At 41.4% G+C, this 27,035-nt stretch overlaps 1 protein-coding gene across 1 annotated transcript in view; it reads right to left on the bottom strand.

Moving 5' to 3' along the window:
* The window catches only part of LOC128691436 (uncharacterized), an 82,500-nt gene extending 55,804 nt beyond the window's left edge, over positions 1–26,696 (bottom strand). The window contains exons 1-3 of the mRNA XM_053780308.2: positions 23,762–26,696; positions 8,860–9,035; positions 2,916–3,060 (exon numbers count right to left, since the gene is read on the bottom strand). Coding sequence (XP_053636283.2) covers positions 2,916–3,060; positions 8,860–9,035; positions 23,762–26,694 — 3,254 coding nt within the window. The 5' untranslated portion in view covers positions 26,695–26,696. The remainder of the gene's footprint in view (positions 1–2,915; positions 3,061–8,859; positions 9,036–23,761) is intronic.
* Between the last annotated feature and the right edge of the window lie 339 nt (positions 26,697–27,035).

Raw genomic sequence — 27,035 nt, 5'->3', positions numbered from 1 at the left:
CTATCTTCTGGAGTGCGAAGTTACTGAGACACTCTGCAGGCAACTAGGAGTGATATTCCCTCCCGAAGAGGACCCAGAGATGACTGCGGCCACACTAGTGTACCATGGAGTCAACGAACCAGACAAGCTGTTACCTGTAATAACGACATATCCTCCTCCTCGCTAGTGTCCATAGTTAGGAGTACATATGGTGTCGCTTATGAGATGCACCAGTTGAACTGACCAGAAGAGTGCTTGAGCAGCATACGTCGCATCATTGTAGAAACCTTTCTCCCTCGGGAGCCAGAGACGGGTCATCGCAAGATTGAGACCCGTGCCAGGACTACGGTCTTGGCGAACATTATACATACATACTAGGTGGTCATTGTTCTAGGCCGGGGGGGGGGTGGCATGGACCTGCTTCGCATGGGTCACTAGGCCTGTTGCAGTGTTCCTTCTTTCGTATGTTCTTATGTAAGGCTTTTGATAGAGTCCTACATCAAAGACTGCTGAGGAAAATTAAAAGGCACACGGAATAGGATGAATTTTTTTTTCCTGCATAGAGGCGTAGTTGACAGATAGGCAGCAGAGAGTCTGCATAAATTGGGAGAAATTAGAGTGAGGAAGCGTCACGAGCGGTGTTCCACAGGGGTCAGTGTTGGGCCCCTTGTTGTTCACGACCTACCTAAACGACACAGATGAGTATTTCGTGGGGGTGACACCAAAGATGTCGCCCCGGGTGACACCAACCCTAGCAACGCCACTAGTGTAAGGCAGACACGAGGGATGTCTAAGCGTGTTTCGTGCCTTGTGTTGTGCCAGTGCTTTCTATTGTAGATATCAAGAAGTTTGAGAGGAGGGTTTATATTGGAGTATAATGTTTTGTATATGCAGAAGGCACAATAATATGAGTGAATATTTTGTTTTTTAGGTAGGTTCAAGTTCTTGAAGAGCGGAGGAGTGTGTTGCAAGAGTTGGTAATCAACCACACAGCAGTCTTTTGTTGGGTTATTAAAGGTTTAAAGTGAGTGGCCGTGGTTGAACCCCAGGCACAAATACCATAGTTGAGTTAAGGGTAGATTAGAGCGTGGTAATGTGCAAGTAGTGCCGTTTGGGGTACAAAGTATCGAATCTTGGATAGGATGCCTACTGTTTTGGAGACCTTCTTGAATATATGCTGGATGTGGGTCTAAAATTTAAGAGTTCAGTCAAGGTGAAGACCTAGAAATTTACCCTCAGTATGTCTTGTAATGTCTTGACTTGTAATGGGGTAACCATTTATCGATATGTTTAGCTGGATACTTGAAACTCTGTTTCCAAACATCACGAAGTAGGTGGATATTTTTTATGTCAATGACGTCCGGACCTTCCCTCACCTCTACAAAATAATAAGTCTGGCAGTCATGGTAGTAACAGTAGAGACATTCCTGATCTACAGAGGATAATTCATCTCTACACCAGACATCTGTAATCTAGGTGGCCACTGAACACTAGTGAGGGTGAGTGCTGGGTTATAAGCTAATTTAGAATATGGGTTATAAGTAGGGCAATACCCCACCACTGGATAGGTAATAGTAGTGTCTAGTGAATTAGACCCTGCAAACATAGGGCCAGAAGCTAGTAACTAAGGAATTTAGATATTTGCTGACTTCGAAAGAAATAGGACTGCTATTTTTTCGGTGCTAATCGAGTGAATTTTTAGTCTTTGTGCAAAGACTGCGTTTCGTACTGTGAATATTTTGTATCGTCTGTTCCTTATTCGTACTTACATGGGGAGTATTACATGCTTCAGGGTGTGAATAATTGCTTTACATAACCGATACGTTGATAAATGAGAGACTTTTGAAACATTAGGGTATCTTTATTCTGGGAACGTTTTGCCCCAAATGTTGCACCAGTGTGAAGTAAAGATGTATCGGATGGGAAAATTTAGATATCTGAGGATGCGGATGTGTATGAGGCTGTCTTACTTATTTTGCGGATGCATATGCGGATATCTGCTTACAGGAAAACGCGGATACGGATGCGGATGCGGATGTCAAATCTTGACATCGTCGCCGATGCGGATGCGGATTTTGCAGAATAGTCATAAAACACCAGATTTTGTTTTTTAACCATATGGCAAATACTTTTATTACATAATACTGCCTGTTATTTTTTTGTTTTGTTTTGTTTTATGAAGAGTTTGAGCGACACTGTAACCATGCAATAAAAAACTATCTTGTCACCCAAGTTTTTGTGTTGGCCTTCCACATTATAGCCAGTTTTTTTATAACATTGTTCTTCTTAAAAACTCATGGATTTTCGGAATGAGAAACAAGTAAGAACTTCAGTTTCAAGTTCCCACTTGCGTTACCACACAGTAACAGAGTGAGCCTGTCTTTAATTGGCTTGCATCCTGCCATTGACTTTTCCTCTCCAGTTATGTAGGTCCTCTTGAACATTTTCTTCCAGAAGAGACCTCTCTCGTCACAATTAAACACTAGTTGGGGGACAGACCCCTCAGCCTCTACGTACTTTTGGAATTCAGTAACTTACTTTTCAGCAGCCAGTTTGTCAGTAGTGGCAGCCTTCCCATGCCTAGCAACGATATGAATACCTACTACTTCTTTTCTTAAAATTATTAAACCCTCGCTGTCGACTCATTGTCCAATGCACATTCTGTGAGCCCTTGATCCAAGCCGTTCGCATTGTCGGTCGACAACCAAGAGAACATACGAAAACCAGTACATTTTTTTCTCGAATTCCTCGTTCGAAAACCGATTTATTCGACAAGTAATGCAGTCAACAACCGAGGTTCCACTGGAGTTATAGACGAGTGGAACATTGAATTAAATATTTTTGAAGATTGAAGAATGGGGTGGACAAATAAAAATTGTCAGGTACTACAAGGACTTGCGAGGTATGTCCCGGGTCTACTCTTGTGATGCACTTACCTGGCGACTGGCTGGAGGGACCTGGCAACCTCAACAGCCCATGGAACGCGCTGCCTAGTGACATGGCTCAGGTACACCTCAAGGTATCTCAGTGGAGGAAGTGGCACCAGCATTGACGCTTCCACCTCCTGGCCAACATGCACACCTGTAACACCAACACTACACATTAGCTTTATAAATAAGACACAGGCGCTACATCTGGATATTTTTATTCATCATATATCTCATTCAACAGAAGCTGTAATACGTAATACGGAGACATGAAAAAAAAACTTAAATAGTTGAACCAGTGAAATGGAAGTAACAGAACGATAAGCAATAGTAGTGGTTACATTAAGTTACGCTGAGGCGAGTAGGTAACTCTCAGGTAAGGAGAGAACAAGGATGTGAAGATAAGTGAATAATAGTACCGGAGAGGGGCGTCTTCAGTCGGAGAAACAGCAGTAGGGCGCTTGACGGCAAACATGAGTTCACCATCAGTTTACTGTGAAAATGACCCGTTCATAAATTTCATGAGCAATTTATTTTGGCAGGTATGTGAGTTGTCGAAGTCATCGATGAATGGTTTAAAAAGAAACTGGATCTGTTGTGGGGTGAACCTGTTTGGAGTAACAGAGGCGTATTTGACAGTTATATTGCAGAGTTGAGGATGGACTTTTTGGGTGTGGTGAATAATCAAAGATTTTTTCCATGTTGTGTCGGGGATGTGGTTGTCGACTTCATTTTCTTGGTAAGAGGTGAAGTCTTGATTTTCTAATGGAGTATTAATGGGTTTGGAGGCGGTAGCAGAATGAACAGGCAAAGTGGCTTGGGCACCTGATGGGTCAGGAGTGCCTTAAGAAGATCTCATGGGATGGAATGGCTAATTTGTTAGAGATGATTTTCAGTATTTCTTTTGGTGGTGCAGTGTCAGGAAACTTGAAACTGGGAAGGTTGTTAAGACAGACGAGTTCATTAATTGTGGAGTTGAAGGTTCCAGGACAGGCAGCGTTCATCATATGGTGATACATCGTGCAGTACATGATCTTGGTTGGAGTGCCTATGGGAGTGTTGGAATAAAATTTGTTGCAGAAGTAGGCTGTTGGGTAAATTGGAAAATTTTTTGAATGTTAATTTGAAGTCTTGTGATTGAAACATAAGTCTGGGTCTTTGTGATTGAAACATAAGTCTGGGTCTTTGTGATTGAAACATAAGTCTGGGTCTAAAATTTTTATATTTGTTGACGATTTCCTTCTTGAGAGAGCACTTGGCTGTAAGAGTATGATGATTATTCTTGCAGTTGAGGCATTACTGAGAGGTTGAGGTGCAGTTATTATAAGTGTCGTTTAGTGCCGCGGTTGAAGCAGTATTTCTTTTCCTTCAAAGCTCAGTGCTTGGCGAGGATTAACACGGTAATATGAGGTGTGTAGAGCACTGAGTGCCTGAGATGTTTGGAGATTTCAATGAAAGTGACCTTAATCATAGAGGTATCAGTTGGAAATTTTGTGATGGAATCGGTGGTGGCCCAGTCATTTTGATCTTCAGTGAGTTGTTTCAAATCGTCTGTTGATTGGTTGGTGACGTAGCGATCAAGCTTCTTTACGAACACCAATTTCTTGGCCCTCAGCGCAGGGAAAGGAGGCACTTCGAAGTTACAATCATTGAGAACATTTATAGCGGAGGTCATGATGATCTTGTCAGCTTCGTCATCGTTAAAGCATACGGCGATGAAAGAGTCCTTAGTAGTGAGGTGGTTGGACAGCTTCACTTGCAGGGTGGTCATCAGGAGTGTTGCCAGAGTCTTTATCATGTCTGAGATTGTCCCATGATATAGGCGAATGCGCAAACGGGCCTCCATGACAATGTTGCAGACAACCTAGGAGAAACCAGACTTAGTGAGACGTTAAGTTCACCTGGAGTTTACCTGGAGAGGGTTGCGTGGGCCAACGCACACGTGGCTCGGTCTGAGACCAGGCCTCGTGGTGGATCAGGGTCTGATCAACCAGGCTGTTACTGTTGGCCGCATGCAAACTGACGTACGAACCACAACTCGGTTGGTCAGGTACTGACTTTAGGTGCCTGTTCAGTGCCTTCTTGAAGACAGTCAGGGGTCTATTGGTAATCATCCCTTATGTATGCTAGGAGGCAGTTGAACAGTCTTGGGCTCTGGACACTTATTGTGTCTCTCAGTGTACTCATGGCGGCCCTGCTTTACATTGGGGGAATGTTGCATCTCCTGCCGAGTCTTTTGCTTTCATATGGAGTGATTTTCATGTGCAAGTTTGGTACTAATCCTTCTAGGATTTTCCAAGTGTATATTATCATGTATCTCTCTCACGTGCGCTCCTGGGAATACAGATCAAGGACCTTCAACCGTTCCCAGTAATTTATGTGCCTTATCGTGCTTATATGTGCCGTGAAAGTTCTTTGTGCACTCTGGAATGGTGCTGTACACTAACTGCCCTTGAAAGCGGCAGTTAGTGTACAGCAGCATTCCAGCCTAGAGAGCACAAGCAATTTGAAGATAATCATCCTGGGCTTGGCATTCCTAGTTTTGAAGGTTCTCATTATCCATACTATCATTTTCCTCGCGGATGAGGTAGATACATTGTTGTGGTCTTTGAAGACGAGATCCTCTGACATTATCACTCCCAGGTCCTTCACATTACTTTTTTGCTCTATTGTATGGTTAGAATTTGTTGTATACACTGATACAGTTTTAATTTCCTCAAGTTTTCCTTATCTGAGTAGTTGAAATTTTTTTTTCATTGAACTTCATATTGCTTTGAGTAGCCCATTTGAAGATTTGCTTTATGGCCTCTTGGAGTCTCGCAGTATCTTCGATGGAGGTCACTGTCATGGCAATCAGGGTGTCATCCGCAAAGGAAGACACGGAGCTATGGCTTACATCGCTGTGTCAGATATGAGGATGAGGAATAGAATGGGAGCGAGTACTGTGCCTTGTGGAACAGAGCTTTTCACCGTAGCTGCCTCAGACTTTACTCTGTCTTCTGTTTGTGAGGAAGTTATAGATCCATCTACCAACTTTTCCTGTTATTCCTTTATCACACATTTTGTGTGCTATTACACCATGGTCACACTTGTTGAAAGGTTTTGTAAAGTCTATGTATACTACATCCAGTGGCGGCTCAACCATAAGAGCTGGAGAGCTGCAGTCACCCCAGATGCTTACTGCCAGACGTATGACTTCATCAACCTTACTGTAAAATAATTTGCAATTGGCAAATATATTACAAGAACAAACTGTTGTATGTTATTTCCAATGTATTTAAAAGCGAATTTTTATTTTTTTATTTTTTTTTTGTTGAAACGAGAAAAAATGATTAAAAATAGAAGTGTGATGCAGTACGATAGTATAAATATTACTGGCGTTACATCTGGCAGCGAGGAGCTGCAGTCACGCAGTCCCCCCAATCTATTTTTTTTTTTTTTGACGAGCCGCCACTGACTACATCTGTATTTTGTTTATCCTCTACAGCATCCATGATCTTGTCATAGTGATCCAGTAGGTGGGAGAGGGAGGAGTGACCTGCTCTAAACCCATGTTGCTCTGGGTTGTGTAACTGATGAGAATCTAGGCAGTTGGTGATCTTGCTTCTTAGGACCCTTTCAAAGATTTTTATGGCATGGGATGTTAGTGCTATCGGTCTGTAGTTCTTTGCTATTGCTTTACTGCCACTTTTGTGGGGTGAGGCTATGTCTGTTGTTTTTAGCAACTGTGTGACGACCCCCGTGTCCATGCTCCCTCTCTATTGGATGTTTTAAAAGCTCGTGATAGGGACTTTTTGCAGTTCTTGATGAGCACGGAGTTCCACGAGTCTGGGCCTGGGGCAGAGTGCATGGGCATGTCATGTATCGCCTGTTCGAAGTCATTTGGCATGAATATAATATCAGATAGGTTTGTGTCTACCATAGTCTGTGTCTGTCTCATAAAAAAAATCATTAAGGTCTTCGACTCTCAGTCCAGTTATCGGCTTGCTAAAAACTGAGTCATAATGGGACTTGAGTAGCTCACTCATTTCCTTGCTGTCATCTGTGTAGGACCCATCTTGTTTAAGTAAGGGCCCAATACTGGATGTTGTTCTCGACTTTGATTTTGCATAAGAAATTAAATATTTCGTTTATGGCTTTTAGTTCTTCCCACATTTCTTCATTCCTGTTAGATTCCTTTACCTTTACGTCGATGTTTGCTATTTCTCTGACCAGTGTCTCCCTACGTATTGCAGATATATTGACCTCTTTTAGCCACTCTGTTATTTTTTGCCTTCGCCTGTATAGGGAGCGCCTTTTTCTTTCTAGTTTACATCTTCTCCTTTTCCTTAAAGGAATTCACCTTGAGCACTCCTCGAGTGCCACAGACTTAATTTGTTCTAGGCATAGATTGGGATCCGTGTTGCTTAGTCTATCTTCCCAGCTTATATCGGTTAGGACTTGGTTTACTTGGTCCCACTTTATGTTTTTGTAATTGAAGTTGAATTTGGTGAAGACTTCCTTGTGACTGGTCACATTTTGTCGGTCTAGTGCTCCCCACATACATGTTTGTACCTCTATTATGTTGTGATCTGAGTATATTGTTTTTGATGTGGTAATATTTCGTATCAGATCATCATTGTTAGTGAAGAGGTCCAGTGTATTCTCCAGTCTAGTAGGCTCTATTATTTGCTGGTTTAAGGTGAATTTGGTGCAGAGATTTAAAAGCTCATGTGAGTGTGCAAGTTTTCATCTGAGCTTCCTCCTGGTGTTATCTCTAATACAACATTATTTGCTACATTTCTTCATTTTAGGTGCCTTAGGTTGAAATTCTCCAGGAACAAGAAGTTGGAGGCAGGAGCCTGAAGATTTTACAATCAGTGGTCAGTTTTCTAAAGCTGGTCTTGGAATTGTTGGGAAGTTGCATCCGGAGGCTTGTATACAAACATAATGACCAGGTTTTGGTTCTCGATCTTTACTGCCGAAACTTCAATTACATCATTTGAGGCATTTAGTGGTTCCGAGCATATAAGTGACTCTGTGATATACAGGCCAACCCCCACCTTATGCCTGTTCACTCTGTCCATCTGTATAGGTTGTAACCCGGGATCCATATTTCATTGTCCAAGTGATCAATATGTACTTTAAATGCATCCCTCAAACCTCACGTACTATATATGCTATCTTTAAACCAGCAATGTATCTTTTAAATCTTTTGTAACATATTATGTGATAAAATATATCAACTGGTATAAAAGAATGAAAAGATGGGGTGGTAGGAGAAGTGGAATATTCAAATAGCTTCGGGAAGAAATCCAAATATTCTTCCTCGAAGTCTTTTATCCACTTCTCCGAGGCTGTGGGTCCCACTATTTGCACCAGAGGTGGATTTACCAAACTGCGGCAGGCCAGGGTTCGACCCCACGACACATACACCTAGCAGAGCTAGGTGTTGTTCGTGATCCGTGGACACTCATGGCAGTGGTATGCTGAAGGCTTAATTTCAGCCTCTTCCTGTTTGAATACCCGCCTCAATAAGCAGTCCATATAGCAATGAAGCCATGGAACAAGTGGTTTTGAATTATTTACCAAACTGCTGCAGGAGACTGAAATTAATCCTTGAGCATACCACTGCCACGAGTGTCCTCGGATCACGAACAACACCTAATTCTGCTAGGTGTGTGATTTTTGTAGGATCGATGGCTGAGTGGATAACGTGACATGTACATTGTGTTCTCTCTTGTGGTGGGACGATGTATATATATATATATATATATATATATATATATATATATATATATATATATATATATATATATATATATATATATATATATATATATATATATATATATATATATATATATATATATATATATATATATATATATATATATATATATATATATATATATATATATATAATTTTTTAATGCTGAAGCTAAATATTAATGTAAGCTATGCAATAACTCACATAGTTTGTTGAGACTTGGTAGTCGAGGAAGGAGGGAGGAGGGTGTGTTGAGTGCAGCTGCTAGCAGTGGTCCGTCTTCTGGTGTAGCTATAGATATAGATAGTTCTTTCAGCGTGTGTGACAACACTGAGCACAGCCCAGGGCTGAACCCACCTCTGTACCTCCTCACACTGCACCTGTCGGGAGTGCACTTCTTTACTATATACCTACACCTTATATATATAAACTACATTGTTGCATAGTTGGAGATGCCTTGTACCTGCATACACAAATAACCCGCACATAGAAGAGAGGAGCTTACGACGACGTTTCGGTCCAACTTGGACCATTTGCAAAGTCACACGAACGAAAATGAGAGATGGAGGGGTATATATAGGCAGGAGGTGATAATAGTAGTAGTAGTGGAGGTAGAAGGTAGTAGTAGTGGGGGGGGGTAGTAAGAAGGAGGAGGAGCCGGTCAAATACTAGAAAAGAGGAGCACTGGAAGGGAGCTGGTGCCCACAAGGGAGCTGGTGCCCACAAGGGTGCTGGTGCCCACAAGGGAGCTGGTGCCCACAAGGGAGCTGGTGCCCACAAGGGAGCTGGTGCCCACAAGGGAGCTGGTGCCCACAAGGGAGCTGGTGCCCACAAGGGAGCTGGTGCCCACAAGGGAGCTGGTGCCCACAAGGGAGCTGGTGCCCACAAGGGAGCTGGTGCCCACAAGGGAGCTGGTGCCCACAAGGGAGCTGGTGCCCACAAGGGAGCTGGTGCCCACAAGGGAGCTGGTGCCCACAAGGGAGCTGGTGCCCACAAGGGAGCTGGTGCCCACAAGGGAGCTGGTGCCCACAAGGGAGCTGGTGCCCACAAGGGAGCTGGTGCCCACAAGGGAGCTGGTGCCCACAGAGGGTGAGAGCAAGAACACAGAGGAGGGGGGGGGAATAAATAAATAAATAATGAAAGAACAAATACACAAGGCAGAAGAAATCAACCCAAAAGAGGAAAAGGAAAGAGGAAAGGGGAAGACGGAGAAGAAGAAAAAGGAGGAATCAGGTTAAGTCTACTACTACCTTCTATGTCCATTACTACTACTACTACTACTACCACCTCCTGCCTATATATACACCTTCTCTCCTTTTCGTTAGTGTGACTTTGTAATTGGTCCAAGTCGGACCGAAACGTCGTCGCAAGCTCCTCTCTTCTATGTGCGGGTTATTTGTGTATCGTTCCAGTCACGGTATTGTGCCTTTTTTTTTTTGTTATTTGTACCTGCATCTATGGCTTCGTCACACGAGAAACATTTTTCCTCTGAGTCTGACTCAACTAGATGCATTTTGGTCGCTTCGGGATCGGAGAAAGGCGTCGCCGCGTTCCATAACCAAGTCTCCTGTGTCTCAATACACGTGACTGGAAGAGGACACTAGGCAACATAAGTTGATAATGTAGTTAAATATTAGTGTTGATGATTTTGAGCTAATCAGAAGAGATATTTACAAGTCATCATTTGGAAACAAATATCCATATTTCTGCAACTGGCATCATCATTTGTACAAGTACATAATACAGTCGATAGGGACCTAGCTGACATCATTGGCATACTACATATAAAGCCCCTGGTTATGCAAAGCATCCCCCAGGATGCGACCCACAACAGTTGTCTAACACCCAGATATCTACTTAATGTTAGGTGAACAGGGGTAGCAGGTGTAAGGAAACGTCCAACGTTTTATCTGTGCCGGGGATCAATCCCGTATCCTCAGTATGTGAGCTGAGGATGCTATCAACCAAGTCACGAGACAAGCCACTAGCACCCAGTAAATTACGACCCCAAAGAGCCAATATCTTGAAATAAATAAACACATTAAGCTTGAAGCTGCGTTGTCAAGTAATCTGCAGAAGCAACACTCAGAAATTATCACATGAAAGCAATATTTCAATTTGTCCATTTTTTCCCTCTAAAAGAAAACCAATCCAAACTTTTCTCTAGGCGAAACTGACCATCTTTCAAGAGAGCAAGTTTTATGTAAGCTTAATATACATAAGATACAAATATTTAAGAATGATCTTGATGGAACACAGATATTATTAGGTACATACAAAACATTAAGTTGGTTTAACCTCGGGTAACCAAATAAAGTAAAACAATGACTTATTTCTGAACATAAGAAACATTCCAATTATTTCAACGAAACCAATTTCATTAATAAAATTGGTCAATAATAATTTACACAACCTGTCATCAAGATATTGTTTCCTTTGAGGAAATCACATCAACGATAAATATTTAAAGTTACCAAAAGATGCATTTTACAGTTATTGCCTCTTCAAGGGATGGGGGGTTCTTGCAATGATGAAGAGGCTCCTGGTCTAAGAAATTGGACCTTTTGGTCTTCTTCTTCCTTCTAAATGCCCCTCACACCTTCCCACCCCATTTTTCCCATCCCACCTCTTCATATCTCTCCCCTCTTCTCCCTTTCTCACATTTGGCCTTTGGGGATTTTCCCTCAGGAGTTATAGCTCCTGGGTTGAGGAAAGAGTATTGCTGTCCGTCCTGTTGAGGCCCTCGGTGGTGGTGGTGTTTCCTGTGGAATCTGGATAATCTGTGGATGTGCTGATCCTCCCTTGGGAGTTCTGGAGGGCTGCTTTGGGAATTCTTAAGGTGACAGGTGTATCTCTTAAGGCTACCTGTCGGTTCTGGGAAGTGGTGGCTGAAGGAGTTATATCTCGTGGCAGGCTTCCGACCACCCTCTCTTTTGTTTGCCGAGGTGGCACAGTGGATGTTAGATGGTTATCCTGGATTGCTGGTTAACTGGCATGGAGAATAGGGTAAGGCACGGGTTCAATGAACATCTTCAAAAATTCACTGTACATAAAAGGGCCAAAAATCTGGAACTCTCTGCCCGAAATCTCCAGAACCGCTGACTCAACAAGTATTTTCAAAACTACCGTTAAAAAACACCTTATCTCCCTAACTCACCCATCATCAGTTAGATATGTGAAAACCACACATGCTATTTTCAGTGTCATGAACACATCATTATCTGCAATTCTCCCAATTTTATACTTTCACCCAAATGACTGTAAACATAACATTCCCAATCTTAAGTTAGTTTTAAGTTTGCCTGAAATACTCAGACAATGCAGGAGCTTTGGATTATTGAAACAGTGTATCAAGCCGAGATAAAACCATTCCCATTACTAAACTATACTAATTGTAATACTGTTATATGTGTTGTACTACCTCACTTTTATCAATCTTATTAATGATAAACTTTTTAATTACCTAACTTTTATACTAATATGCAATTATGAATATTAAAATGTACTGCTCCATAACCTGTGTCAATATTGAATAGTCAGTAAGAATAAGAATTAGTCTGCCTGAAATACCTAGGCATGCTAGTGGCTTTCTTTGTAATTAATATCTTATAATATGTAAACCACACATTGCAAGCTTTGCAAGGAAATAAAAATTTTCATTTTCATTTCATTTTCATCTGTTGTACCAGCCTTGCTGAGGGTCCTCTTGGGCGCGGAGGCAGATATACGATCTCTTTTTGTGTCTCGTTGAAGCTATTTTTCCCCCTCCCCCTTTCTTAAGAAATAAAAGAACCCTTATCTTGAAGACACACATCCATGAACTACTTCCTCTCAGACCCCCTCCTTCCCTAGTGGCATCCTCACAAGACCCTAGCGATCGGACCCTTTTCCTAACCTTTCAAAGAACCTGGTGCTGACTCGCCACGGCCACGTTAGCTGGAGATTCGTCTGTAAAAACTTGCATTTGTGGTCACAGTGGTGCCTATGCTAACCTTCCTATGGTGTAGAAATATACCTAGCTGGACGAACCTTATTGTGGCTAGCTGGTCCAGTGGGTAACGCGACGGTCTGGAGTTTTGAGACTCTCTGACCGCAGGTTCAATCCCGCCGGTGGTATGGTTTAACCTGGTGCTCTTTGGGTAGCACCTCTTCATCCACCTCTGCTACCGAGGTTCCACATGATCCTTTTGATATGTCTGACATCTGCACGGCTGTGATTCCAGCTTCCCCCTCTACAGTAAGTCAATTTTCGGTGTCCACACTGCTCAGCATGGACCATCTCCGGTCCCCCATCTAAACGATCCTGACCTGTAACAGATGACTCTAACCCTATGGCCTGGTTACCTCTTGCTCTTATTCTCATAAACTACCTGCTAGACAGTTTCTTCCTTTATAATTTTTGGACTTTGGGGGCCCAGTCCCTGGACACATTATGTACCTCTGTAATCTGTAAATACCTTTGTAACTGTCATGATTGTGACCAGACTTACCTGGAGTTCATTACCTTTGCAAATTGTGAGTTCATTACCTTTGTAACTTGCTCAACTATCAAAACTTTGGAGTCCAGTCCCTGGACCCATTATGTACCTCTGTAATCTTTTGACTACCGCCCACAGGATGGGTATGGGGTGCATAATAAACATATTAAACTAAACTAAACTTTATAATTTTTGGATCGAGGTACCTCATGGACTAAATTCTTTATTCTTTAATCGACGTCTCCCGCAGATTCCTGCAACACTCTGGACGATAGATTTAATTTTATGCAAAATGCTGAACATTCTCACTGTCTTTCCATTCATAGCATCATTAACAATCCTGTCACGATTTGTGAACACACTGCTCTTAATTCTTGCTGCAGAACTCTTGTTCTTCCACATACCATCGTTCAACAAGATTTTCTAACGGGTGATGCAGACATTATGGAGCAACTCGAGCTCCTGGACCTTCCGATTCTTAAAATAAACACGTATTACCTGCCCATGGGTGGAGACGGAGACACTATCCTTGTAATGTAGTTAACTTTTGACTGCCGTGAATTTCCACCCTCTGTTTAAATAACGAAAGAGCACTTACAAGCACAATAATTGATTCCTATGCCACAATAGTGTAGAAATTGCTGGTGCTTTGGCCACTCAACAAAGTATTGCAGGTCAAAGACAGATTCCTTGTCTGTGGTGCAGCTGACCATAGCAGTCCATCCTGCAACCATCCTCCCTCTTACCTTAACTGTAAAGAGACGCACCCAGTTTGTTCTTGTTATTGCCCAGTTTCATTAAGAGAAACGGAGATCTGCTGTTAAGTCTTAAAGAGAAGGAGGGTTTTCCCTTATGCCATGGCAGTTTCCATTCTTTGCCTTCAAGGAACTCTCCCAGGGCTTTCTTATTTCACATTTGCTAGACGGCCTCATACCTTGGTAGTACCTACTTCGACAATCGCCTCTGTAGTCTCTACTTCCAGAGTCACCTCTGTGTTTAACCCTTTTGCAGTACTAGACTCTGAGGTCTATTGGTAATCCCCCTTATGTATGCAGTTGAACAGCCTTGGCCCCCTGACACTTATTGTGTTGTCTCTTATCGTGTTAGTGGCGCCCCTGCTTTTCATTGGAGGGATGTTTCATCGTCTGCTGAGTATTTTGCTTTCATAAAGAGTGATTTTCGTGTGCAAGTTTGGGACGAAAATCACTCCTGACTTTAGGTGCCTGTCCAACTACTTCTGGAAGACAGCCAGAGGTCTATTGATCATCCCCCTTATGTATGTTGAGAAGCAGTTGAACAGTCTTGAGCCTCTAACACTTATTGTGTTGTCTCTTAGCATACTTGTGGTGCTCCTGCTTTTCACTGGGGAAATGTTACATCTCCTGCTTCGTAGGGAGTGATTTTCATGTGCAGATTTGGGACTAGTCCGTCCAGGATTTTCCAAGAGTATATTATCATGTACCTTTCTAGTCTGTGTTCCAGGAAGTACAATCAAAGAACTTGAACCGTTCCCAGTAAATACGGTGCTTTATTGTACATTTATGTGCAGGATCCATACATAACTTTAAGATGAATTATAATAAGGCTTTTTTGAGCTGGGAGAGAGTGTATATCATTCATCTTGGGTTTATCTCTGGTAGCGGTGAATGATGCTCTTCAGAGGCAAGGACTTTGCTTCACTGAGTTCTTGTATACAGGCAGTGTACTAAAGGTGATGGACCAAGCCCATTCCTGCCCATGCCCACAAGGGAGAGAGAGTAAGCTTGATGTCTCTAGGCTGTCTGGTGTGAGGGTGAGAGCGAAGCTGGTCTGGGTTTGCCTACCTAGAGGCTTGACCTCTAGTGGGAACTTTGGGTACTAGACATGTAGGCTTACTGTCTACATTTTGCTCAGCCACCTACCCATGGTCGTCCTCGATCATGACTGACTGAAAAGCTCAGTCTCTCTCTCACAGGAACAGCCTAGAGACATTAAGATTAATTACTTTTTCCCTCGTGGGCATGGACAGGCATGGGTCTGGCCAATCACTTTTAACACACTATCTGTGTACAAGAACCCAATAAAGCAAAGTCCTTGCCTCCAAAAAGCGCCATTCATCGCTACCAGATATAACCATTTGACTGATATAAATGGTGGCAAGAGGCAGTCACAGCAATTGTGTTTGCTTGGAGAGAGGAAGGAAGCATGGTGATGTCACTTCTTCATCGCCTCGTACAAGCAGCAAGTTTCATGATTCAGATACAGGATCAGCTGGATCCAGGCTGAAATTTGTTGAATTTCATCAAGAAATCATAGTGGCATTCCACGGAGACTACTTCACAGCTTCCCATGCTGTTTTCAAGTCAGGTGTTCAGTGTCACCTGTTTGTTGCATGGCTATCTCAACAAGTCAGAGATGAGATTTGTTATGTGTTCTGTGTCCATTGTGGTTGATTCTCCACGTGTTTGTGGTTAGGAAGGAGGAAACAGAGTCCTCGCCTCACCCAACCTCACCATACACCGCCACGCTCCTCCCATAACACTGCTCTCCACCACCGTTCAATGCTCTCATTCCCTCTCTGGTGTTTTCCCTGTGAATCCTGTGTTAATTCTTTGCGAGAGCTTTGTATCTGAGTGCCTGAGGTCACTCGAAGCTGTGTGGATCATGAAGTCAGGTGTGGATAAGGCCACGTGGATCTCTGAGCCATGTAGATCTACAAGTCATGTGGAGCCACGTGAGTTAAAAAGCCAGATGTCCATAGCCATGTGTTGTTTGCTGCCTAACGCTACCTTGCGATGTTACCCCCTGATGTCACCACGCTCCCGACATCACTGCTGCCTTATGTCACCCCTGACGTCACCATGTCTGCCCTGACATCACCTTGCTATGTCATCCCATGACATCATGCCTGACATCATCACATGATGTCCCAGCGACAGTGTTATAGCAATTTACATTCAGTATTGTCCAGAACGATTGAGAGAAGATATGTCACATGTTAATCCCTCTCAGTGTTCCTTTACTAGTGTTCTCACATGTTTGTGAACGTCATTGAGACTCATATCACTCCACCTCCTGACTGTCAGAGTACAATTATGAGTGGAAACCAGTCTGGGGATGCTCAGTCTAACCTCTGCTCTGACTCCAACTCTGTCGAGAGGATGACATAGTCAATCCACAGTAGCCCTGTGGGCAGGTGATTGTCTGACTTGCGTTCATGTTAGGAAGTATTTCTTCAGTAATAGAGTCGTCAGGAAGTGGAATAGCCTAACAAGTGATGTAGTGGAGGCAGGAACCATACATAGCTTTAAGACGAGGTATGACAAAGCTCTGGAAGCAGAGAGAGAGAGGACTTAGCAACGATCAGTGAAGAGGTGGGGTCAGGAGCTGTGTCTAGGCCCCTGTAACCACAATTAGGTGAGTACATACAGACACACACACTGTATATATATATATATATATATATGTCGTGCCGAATAGGCAGAACTTGCGATCTTGGCTTAAATAGCAACGCTCATCTTGTCATATAGGACAAGTGAAAATTTGTGTATGCAATAATTTCGCCAAAATCATTCTGAACCTAACGAAAAAAATATATTTGATAGTGTTTGTTTAGTATTAAATTATTGTAAACAAATCTAAAATATATTTAGTTGGGTTAGGCTAAAATAAATTGTTCTTGTTATAATAAGGTTAGGTAAGTTTTCTAAGATTCTTCTGGAGGAAAATTAAATTTTTTTACATTAACATTAATGAAAAAAATATATCTTTAAACTTATAAGAGAAAATTTTAGAAAGGAATTAATTTTAAATGAGTTTTTGCTAATTGACCAGTTTTACATATTCGGCACGACATATATATATATATATATATATATATATATATATATATATATATATATATATATATATATATATATATATATATATATATATATATATATATATATATATATATATATATATATATATATATATATATATATATATATATATATATATATACACACACATACATAATGTTTTTACTATTGTTGGATTAGTGGATAGAACGTCGTGAGTTTTCACTTACTTCCCATGAACCCGGCTAAAACAACTAGGGTGTTGAGAAATGGGATTACCAGCTAAGTTTATTTTTAAATTTAAATATAGGGAAAACTTAACTTAGAAAGACAACTCATCGCCTGCACAGCCGCCCCTGCAGACGAGGTCTTGAGAAGCTGTCGAAGTCATCTCTCAACAGGCTGTAATGAGATCATATTATGTAAACAATAATTTACCCCTAGGGGGTGTTATGTCAGCATATTTCATTCACTGATTGCTGAAAAATTACGTACTTGTTTGGACTCAAAAGTCCGCACCTAACTGCCGACTATAGGTTGATTACAAACTCCTTGCGACTCAAGAACTGCGCAGTCCCCCGTACTACAAGAAATTCGTAACCTACCTTGCTCTTGTAGCGTGAGCTATGGTGTTCTTCACACCTTCGACAGATATCGGTGACTTGATAGAAGCTGAAGTGTCCTTGGATGTCCACGTCTTCCATTGTCTAGGAATATGCACACTGGTACACTATGTTCCACAAGATTTGTCTTTATTGTTCACAATCTTATCACTAAAGAAACTGATCACACTTCTCTTAAGTGTTTATTGTGCTTTATGAGACACTTTGTTCACACTAACGCATAGATCAGTGTTCTTTGATGGTTATCCTGGCGTCAGTGTCGCTCTCAGTAGAGTCAAAAGTAATCTGAAGACGCCACAGTGCCCCATGCCGTTACTGCCCCCAGCACAAAGGAAAAGCTGACCTAGTACTTTTGCTTCCTTGCCACTTCCTTGATGAAGCAAAGCAGAAGGTTTGATTCTTGCTGTCTTAAGCATAGACAACAATGTCCACTATCTTTACTATGGTAATAAAGAGGGAGCAGGATTTACCTTAATTGTCCTGCTAAGGTAAGAGATGTACTGTCTCTTATTAAAATACACTCTGCAACACTGGACTGCAAGGAGCAGCGGTCGCTTGACCACGTCGCATACTCGTACTGCATCTGCGATCAATTACTCACTGTAGCAGTAAACAAGACGCTTGCCCCTTCTGAGAGGGCTGGGCCCCTCAGGGCTGAAAGGGCTGAAAGGGGCTGAAAGGGGCTGATACCCCCCTCCTGGAGAAAATTTCTCCACATAGGGTTTGATCCCAGGTTAGCCGCAGTTTTTTATTGTTTAAATACTAATTGTTCCCGGTTGCATTAATATGTGGACTGCTTGTGAAGGATGGTATATCAGTCACATATGTCCACAAAACTGAGATACCCTGGGGATTTTGTCAAAAAGGCACTAAAGTCAGCAAGAAAGACTTTCTACAGGACTGATCCTAAGGAAGTGATTGCCAGGAAAAATGTACTAGTTTTACCATACAATAAGAACCTGCTTTGCTTGCATGAGGCATTAAAAAAAAGATTAATATAAACCTTGCTTACAAAAACACTGGGACTGTGAAACAAAGATTGATTAAAAACCCGTCCTCCAACATAGATGGTAGAGTTTACAAGGGCCCATGTACTCAGTGTTCTCTCTCATTCATTGGTCAGACAGGTAAACTTCTGGAAACCAGAATAGCCCAACATAAATATTCAGAGTTGAACACTATCTTTAATCACATTAGTTCCTGTAATCCCCCACCAGGGCAGGCAGCTGCCCAGATTATTGTACCCAACAGTTCTGTCATAGAAAGAAACATAACTGAAACTTCTGTCATGAAACATGACAGGAATACCGCATATAACTCAAATTATTGGTTATACAATCTCGATAGCTATTTAGTAGTCTATTGTTCACAATCTTAAACAACAATGCTATACAAAATTACAGGATTGCTCATTATGCCAGGTGGTTTCATGATAGATTGGTGATGCTCAACCTGTGTTTATGCACCAAAAATCATGCTACGTCACTTGCGAATGGTTATATAATGCATTTAACCATTACTGCACTATACATTGACTGGTACACAAGATTATGTGGTAACATAGGTAGAGAGATTAAAGGATACTAGAAGTAGAAATCTGGATCATAGAAATATTATCAGAATGGTATTGAAGATTCCCAAGTAAACTCGTGGCAGTGGATGCTCAAGGATTAATTTCAGCCTCTTCCTGTTTTAATACCCACCTCCACGAGCATTGTATATAGCAATATATATATATATATATATATATATATATATATATATATATATATATATATATATATATATATATATATATATATATTTTTATATATATATATCTTTATATATATATATCTTTATATATATATATTTATATATATATATATATATGTATATATGTATATATATGTATATATGTATATATATATGTATATATGTATATATGTATATATGTATATATATGTATATATGTATATATATATGTATATATATATGTATATATGTATATATGTATATATATATGTATATATATAGGTAGTAGGTTGGTAGACAGCAACCACCCAGGGAAGTACTACCGTCCTGCCAGATGTCTGTGAAACAAAAACCTGTAACTGTTTTGCATGATGGTAGGATTGCTGGTTTCTTTTTCTGTCTCATAAACACGCGAGATAACAGGGATATCTTGCTACTCCTACTTACACTTTGGTCACACTTCACAGACACGCACATACATATATATATACATACATCTAGGTTTTTCTCCTTTTTCTAAATAGCTCTTGTTCTTCTTTATTTCTTCTATTGTCCATGGGGAAGTGGAAAAGAATCTTTCCTCCGTAAGCCATGCATGTCGTATGAGGCGACTAAAATGCCGGGAGCAATGGGCTAGTAACCCCTTCTCTTGTAGACACTTACTAAAAAAGAGAAGAAGAAAAACTTTATAAAACTGGGATGCTTAAATGTGCGTGGATGTAGTGCGGATGACAAGAATCAGATGATTGCTGATGTTATGAATGAAAAGAAGTTGGATGTCCTGGCCCTAAGCGAAACAAAGCCGAAGGGGGTAGGAGAGTTTCAGTGGGGGGAAATAAATGGGATTAAATCTGGAGTATCTGAGAGAGTTAGAGCAAAGGAAGGGGTAGCAGTAATGTTAAATGATCAGTTATGGAAGGAGAAAAGAGAATATGAATGTGTAAATTCAAGAATTATGTGGATTAAAGTAAAGGTTGGATGCGAGAAGTGGGTCATAATAAGCGTGTATGCACCTGGAGAAGAGAGGAATGCAGAGGAGAGAGAGAGATTTTGGGAGATGTTAAGTGTATGTATAGGAGCCTTTGAACCAAGTGAGAGAGTAATTGTGGTAGGGGACCTGAATGCTAAAGTAGGAGAAACTTTTAGAGAGGGTGTGGTAGGTAAGTTTGGGGTGCCAGGTGTAAATGATAATGGGAGCCCTTTGATTGAACTTTGTATAGAAAGGGGTTTAGTTATAGGTAATACATATTTTAAGAAAAAGAGGATAAATAAGTATACAAGATATGATGTAGGGCGAAATGACAGTAGTTTGTTGGATTATGTATTGGTAGATAAAAGACTGTTGAGTAGACTTCAGGATGTACATGTTTATAGAGGGGCCACAGATATATCAGATCACTTTCTAGTTGTAGCTACACTGAGAGTAAAAGGTAGATGGGATACAAGGAGAATAGAAGCATCAGGGAAGAGAGAGGTGAAGGTTTATAAACTAAAAGAGGAGGCAGTTAGGGTAAGATATAAACAGCTATTGGAGGATAGATGGGCTAATGAGAGCATAGGCAATGGGGTCGAAGAGGTATGGGGTAGGTTTAAAAATGTAGTGTTAGAGTGTTCAGCAGAAGTTTGTGGTTACAGGAAAGTGGGTGCGGGAGGGAAGAGGAGCGATTGGTGGAATGATGATGTAAAGAGAGTAGTAAGGGAGAAAAAGTTAGCATATGAGAAGTTTTTACAAAGTAGAAGTGATGCAAGGAGGGAAGAGTATATGGAGAAAAAGAGAGAGGTTAAGAGAGTGGTGAAGCAAATGAGAGAGTGGGTGAGATGTTATCAACAAATTTTGTTGAAAATAAGAAAAAGTTTTGGAGTGAGATTAACAAGTTAAGAAAGCCTAGAGAACAAATGGATTTGTCAGTTAAAAATAGGAGAGGAGAGTTATTAAATGGAGAGTTAGAGGTATTGGGAAGATGGAGGGAATATTTTGAGGAATTGTTAAATGTTGATGAAGATAGGGAAGCTGTGATTTCGTGTATAGGACAAGGAGGAATAACATCTTGTAGGAGTGAGGAAGAGCCAGTTGTGAGTGTGGGGGAAGTTCGTGAGGCAGTAGGTAAAATGAAAGGGGGTAAGGCAGCCGGGATTGATGGGATAAAGATAGAAATGTTAAAAGCAGGTGGGGATATAGTTTTGGAGTGGTTGGTGCAATTATTTAATAAATGTATGGAAGAGGGTAAGGTACCTAGGGATTGGCAGAGAGCATGCATAGTTCCTTTGTATAAAGGCAAAGGGGATAAAAGAGAGTGCAAAAATTATAGGGGGATAAGTCTGCTGAGTATACCTGGTAAAGTGTATGGTAGAGTTATTATTGAAAGAATTAAGAGTAAGACGGAGAATAGGATAGCAGATGAACAAGGAGGCTTTAGGAAAGGTAGGGGGTGTGTGGACCAGGTGTTTACAGTGAAACATATAAGTGAACAGTATTTAGATAAGGCTAAAGAGGTCTTTGTGGCATTTATGGATTTGGAAAAGGCGTATGACAGGGTGGATAGGGGGGCAATGTGGCAGATGTTGCAGGTGTATGGTGTAGGAGGTAGGTTACTGAAAGCAGTGAAGAGTTTTTACGAGGATAGTGAGGCTCAAGTTAGAGTATGTAGGAAAGAGGGAAATTATTTCCCAGTAAAAGTAGGCCTTAGACAAGGATGTGTGATGTCACCGTGGTTGTTTAATATATTTATAGATGGGGTTGTAAGAGAAGTAAATGCGAGGGTCTTGGCAAGAGGCGTGGAGTTAAAAGATAAAGAATCACACACAAAGTGGGAGTTGTCACAGCTGCTCTTTGCTGATGACACTGTGCTCTTGGGAGATTCTGAAGAGAAGTTGCAGAGATTGGTGGATGAATTTGGTAGGGTGTGCAAAAGAAGAAAATTAAAGGTGAATACAGGAAAGAGTAAGGTTATGAGGATAACAAAAAGATTAGGCGATGAAAGATTGAATATCAGATTGGAGGGAGAGAGTATGGAGGAGGTAAATGTATTCAGATATTTGGGAGTGGACGTGTCAGCGGATGGGTCTATGAAAGATGAGGTGAATCATAGAATTGATGAGGGGAAAAGAGTGAGTGGTGCACTTAGGAGTCTGTGGAGACAAAGAACTTTGTCCTTGGAGGCAAAGAGGGGAATGTATGAGAGTATAGTTTTACCAACGCTCTTATATGGGTGTGAAGCATGGGTGATGAATGTTGCAGCGAGGAGAAGGCTGGAGGCAGTGGAGATGTCATGTCTGAGGGCAATGTGTGGTGTGAATATAATGCAGAGAATTCGTAGTTTGGAAGTTAGGAGGAGGTGCGGGCTTACCAAAACTCTTGTCCAGAGGGCTGAGGAAGGGTTGTTGAGGTGGTTCGGACATGTAGAGAGAATGGAGCGAAACAGAATGACTTCAAGAGTGTATCAGTCTGTAGTGGAAGGAAGGCGGGGTAGGGGTCGGCCAAGGAAAGGTTGGAGAGAGGGGGTAAAGGAGGTTTTGTGTGCGAGGGGCTTGGACTTCCAGCAGGCATGCGTGAGCGTGTTTGATAGGAGTGAATGGAGACAAATGGTTTTTAATACTTGACGTGCTGTTGGAGTGTGAGCAAAGTAACATTTATGAAGGGGTTCAGGGAAACCGGCAGGCCGGACTTGAGTCCTGGAGATGGGAAGTACAGTGCCTGCACTCTGAAGGAGGGGTGTTAATGTTGCAGTTTAAAAACTGTAGTGTAAAGCACCCTTCTGGCAAGACAGTGATGGAGTGAATGATGGTGAAAGTTTTTCTTTTTCGGGCCACCCTGCCTTGGTGGGAATCGGCCAGTGTGATAATAATAATAATAAATATATATATATGTCGTGCCGAATAGGTAGAACTTGCGATCTTGGCTTAAATAGCAACGCTCATCTTCCCATATAAGACAAGTGAAAATTTGTGTATGCAATAATATCGTTAAAATCATTTTAAACCTAACGAAAAAAAATATATTTGATTGTGTTTGTTTAATATTAAATTATTGTAAACAAATCTAAAATATATTTAGTTATGTTAGGCTAAAATAAATTGTTCTTGTTATAATAAGGTTAGGTAAGTTTTCTAAGCTCCTTTTGGTGCAAAATTATAAATTTTTACATCAACATTAATGAAAAAAATGTATCTTTAAACGTATAAGAGAAAATTTTAGAAAGGGCTTAATTTTAAATGAGTTCTTGCTAATTGACCAGCTTTACATATTCGGCACGACATATATATATATATATATATATATATATATATATATATATATATATATATATATATATATATATATATATATATATATATATATATATATATATATATATATATATATATATATATATATATATATATAATCGTTCTGAATTTTGCATAAAAGGTTACAAATGTATTACTGATATTTGAAAGAGAGTCACTCTACTTTTGAAAGATGCGCTGGAGGATGGAGTCGAGGGAGGAGTGAAGAGCGCCTGGGTGACGGAAAAGGTACTCCAGATGTAACTCCACTTGGTACTGACAAGTCTGCTGCGCCTGGAGGCTTAGCAACTCAAGGAGTGCCTCTAGTCGGGGAATGTCTTGTGGCTTCCTCTTGATCTTCACTATCACTTCTTTAGGAGTCATTCTTGGTAGAAGGTTAGTGTAGCAGTCTACCCGGGAGTCTTCCACTTCTACTCTGCCATCTTCCATGAGGAAATTTGGAATTTGCTTTACCAGAATTTTGATCATATTTGGGTTACACTTGACGCTAGATAACATGTCCAGCCATTCGTCTCGGTTTCTTATACCAGACTCCCTCAGCAGTGTGACCAACTCGTTAGTTACATTCATTGGGACATTCTCTGCTCTTATGTGCAGGAGACCAGTGAGATGAATCAAGACATTCTGATACTTCTCAAGTTGCAAAGGATCGGTGTCAGTTTTGTGAATTTGTTTCAGACCTTTAACAATGCTGCTAGTTTTGAAGGGGGCAACGATTATTCTTACCATCTTCCCCAAAAATCCTGATTCCTCAAGTGTATTTGTGCACTTTTCAAGCAAGTACATTGCACCATAAAAATCCTGGAGGCCTTTATGGGGAATGATAAGCCTCATTTGAATTCCAGACATAGTCCATAGAGTTTTTTGACTTAAGTAAGCGCTCATCATTTCTTTTTGTGGCAAGCCAATTTTTGAACATACGTCTTTAAGGTTCTTCATCGACTCATCTGTCAGCACAATATTTTCGTTCTTGAGGCTAACTAAAGATTCTCGATACAAACTTGACAAAAATATGTGGATTTTGCTTCTGAGCTGCGAAGTTTCTAGCAGTTCTGTCAAAGAATGAGCCTTAAGTCTCTCCAATAACTTTTCAAGCATAAGTGTATGAATTTCTGAGTAGAGTTCAGTTGCTGTTGTCACTATATTTACCTTATCTCCACCGACAGCCCACAAGAAAGTCAGAAGCACCAGGTTCAGTGGGAGTCTCAGATGCTCTTGTAGTTGATTCTGTGTCTTTCTCATATATGTAATGAGTCCAGACGTCTCCTGAGTACTCATGCCAACTTTTTTCATTTCCTCGTGATACAGTTCAACAAAGCGTTCCCTCATGCTGTCTTGAATACCAATTATCTTAAGATAGGTTGTTGTAAGACCCGCTGGTACCATTTTGAAAAAATCATTGACTTTCTCTGGCCTTGTAGTGCAGAATATAGCAATATCATAGGAAGATTTAATGCTCAGTATTTCCTTGAGAAGCTTTGTCGATGATATATTAAGTTCGTCAAGACCATCCACGATGACAATAGTTTTAAACTGTAGAACACATTTAACTATATCATTCTCTCGGAATTTCCGCGCAGTTTTGGGCATTAAAGTCGACAACAACTGTGACAGAGACTGAACGACTGGATTTCTACATTCCATGTAGAGCAACAAATTGAAATTTGTAAGTTTGTCTATAGAACTACTGCCGGTAATCCAGTCAGACATGATCATTTTAGTAAGGGTAGTCTTTCCTGCCCCGGCTACTCCTTCCAACATGGTGATATTATTGCTTGTTGAATCAGCTACGTATTGTAATAAATCTTTGTTCTTAATTGCTTGACTTCTAACACAGCGTTTTTCTAGTACTATTTCCATTTGGGTGAACATTGTGTTCACTTGGGGATGAAATTCGGTTTCATCCAGAAATGACATTGGGTTGATGTGGGACCATTTGGTATAGTTCTCTTTGAGTTCTTGTAAACCAACTGACATCAAAAGCTCCAAACCTTCCTTAAACAACAATTCATTTTCGACACTTGTGATGTTCCACTGTTGAAAAGGTTCGTTCCTTAAGAGGCTGATGCTTTGGTCCATCTTGAAGACACATTGCTCTACAGTGCCGAGGTCGATGTTGTACTTCTCTCCAGCTGTTTCTAAAGCGGCTCTCAGTAGCTCTCTTAGCTCCTCAGTCTTGTTGATGAACTCAGCTTGAGTCAGTGGAACTTGTATGTGCACTTGATCATTGCGAAAATTTTTAATGGAAGTTATTGTAAATTCCAGGGTGCTGGCTGGAGTCCACCACGCAGAGTTGTTAGCGGGTGCCAGATGCTGACACACCATCTGGATACACTTATACAATAAAGATATGTCATAAGTAACACCGGAAGGGTCAGCTGTCAGCGTGTCCAGCATCGACTTGTTGAAGATCTGGTTTATTTGTTTTTTCCTGAGTTTACGCTCGTGTTGAAGGTACTCGTGCAAGGGCACGTTGATGGCCAACTCCTGGGTCCCCCATTCGTACACCTGGTGCAGCACGTCACGTGCTGTACGACGAATCATCTTCTGTAGCCGAAACCCGCATCGGTCCCCCTGATTGTAGGGGACAGAGAGCTGGAGCCTCACTAGTTTTTGAGAATCAGATGTTGTGACAGGCCGTTGATAATCCGATGGGCTGACAGTTGCCTGAGGATCTAGTATGTTGACAGTTGTTTGAGGATCTAGTATGTTGACAGTTGTTTGAGGATCTAGTATGTTGGCTGTTGTTTGATGATGTATTGTACCGACAGTTGTTAGACGATCTATTGTGCTGACGATAATTTGACAATCTGGTGTGCTGACAGTTGGTTGATGATCTCTTGCGTTGACAGTTGGTTGATGACGTAACACAGTGGCAGATGGTGGTGGTTCTGACACTGACAAAATGGTAGGTGGTGGTGGTTCTGACATTGACACAGTACCAGGTGGTGATGATCCTGATACTGACATGGTGCCAGGTGGTGGTGGTTCTGATACTGACACAGGGCCAGGTGGTGGTAGTTCTGACACTGACACAGTGCCAGCTGGTGGTAGTTGTGGCACCAACACAGTGCCAGGGGGTGGTGGTTCTGACATTAACAGAGTGCCAGGTGGTGGTGATTCTGACACTAACACAGTGCCAGGTAGTGGTGGTTCTGACACTAACACAGTGCCAGGTGGTGGTGGTTCTGACACTGTCACAGTGCCAGGTGGTGGTGGTTCTGACTCTAACACAGTGCCAGGTGGTGGTGGTTCTGACACTGTCACAGTGCCAGGTACTGGTGGTTCTGACACTAACACAGTGCCAGGTAGTTGTGGTTCTGACACTAAAACAGTGCCAGGTGGTGGTGATTCTGACACTAACACAGTGCCAGATAGAGGTGGTTCTGACACTAACACAGTGCCAGGTAGTGGTGGTTCTGACACTAACACAGTGC

The sequence above is a fragment of the Cherax quadricarinatus genome, chromosome 36, assembly GCF_038502225.1.
Source record: "Cherax quadricarinatus isolate ZL_2023a chromosome 36, ASM3850222v1, whole genome shotgun sequence".
In the NCBI taxonomy this organism is placed as follows: Eukaryota; Metazoa; Arthropoda; class Malacostraca; order Decapoda; family Parastacidae; genus Cherax; species Cherax quadricarinatus.
Note: the sequence above shows the minus strand (reverse complement) of the source record. Positions and strands in the feature narration are given on the sequence as shown.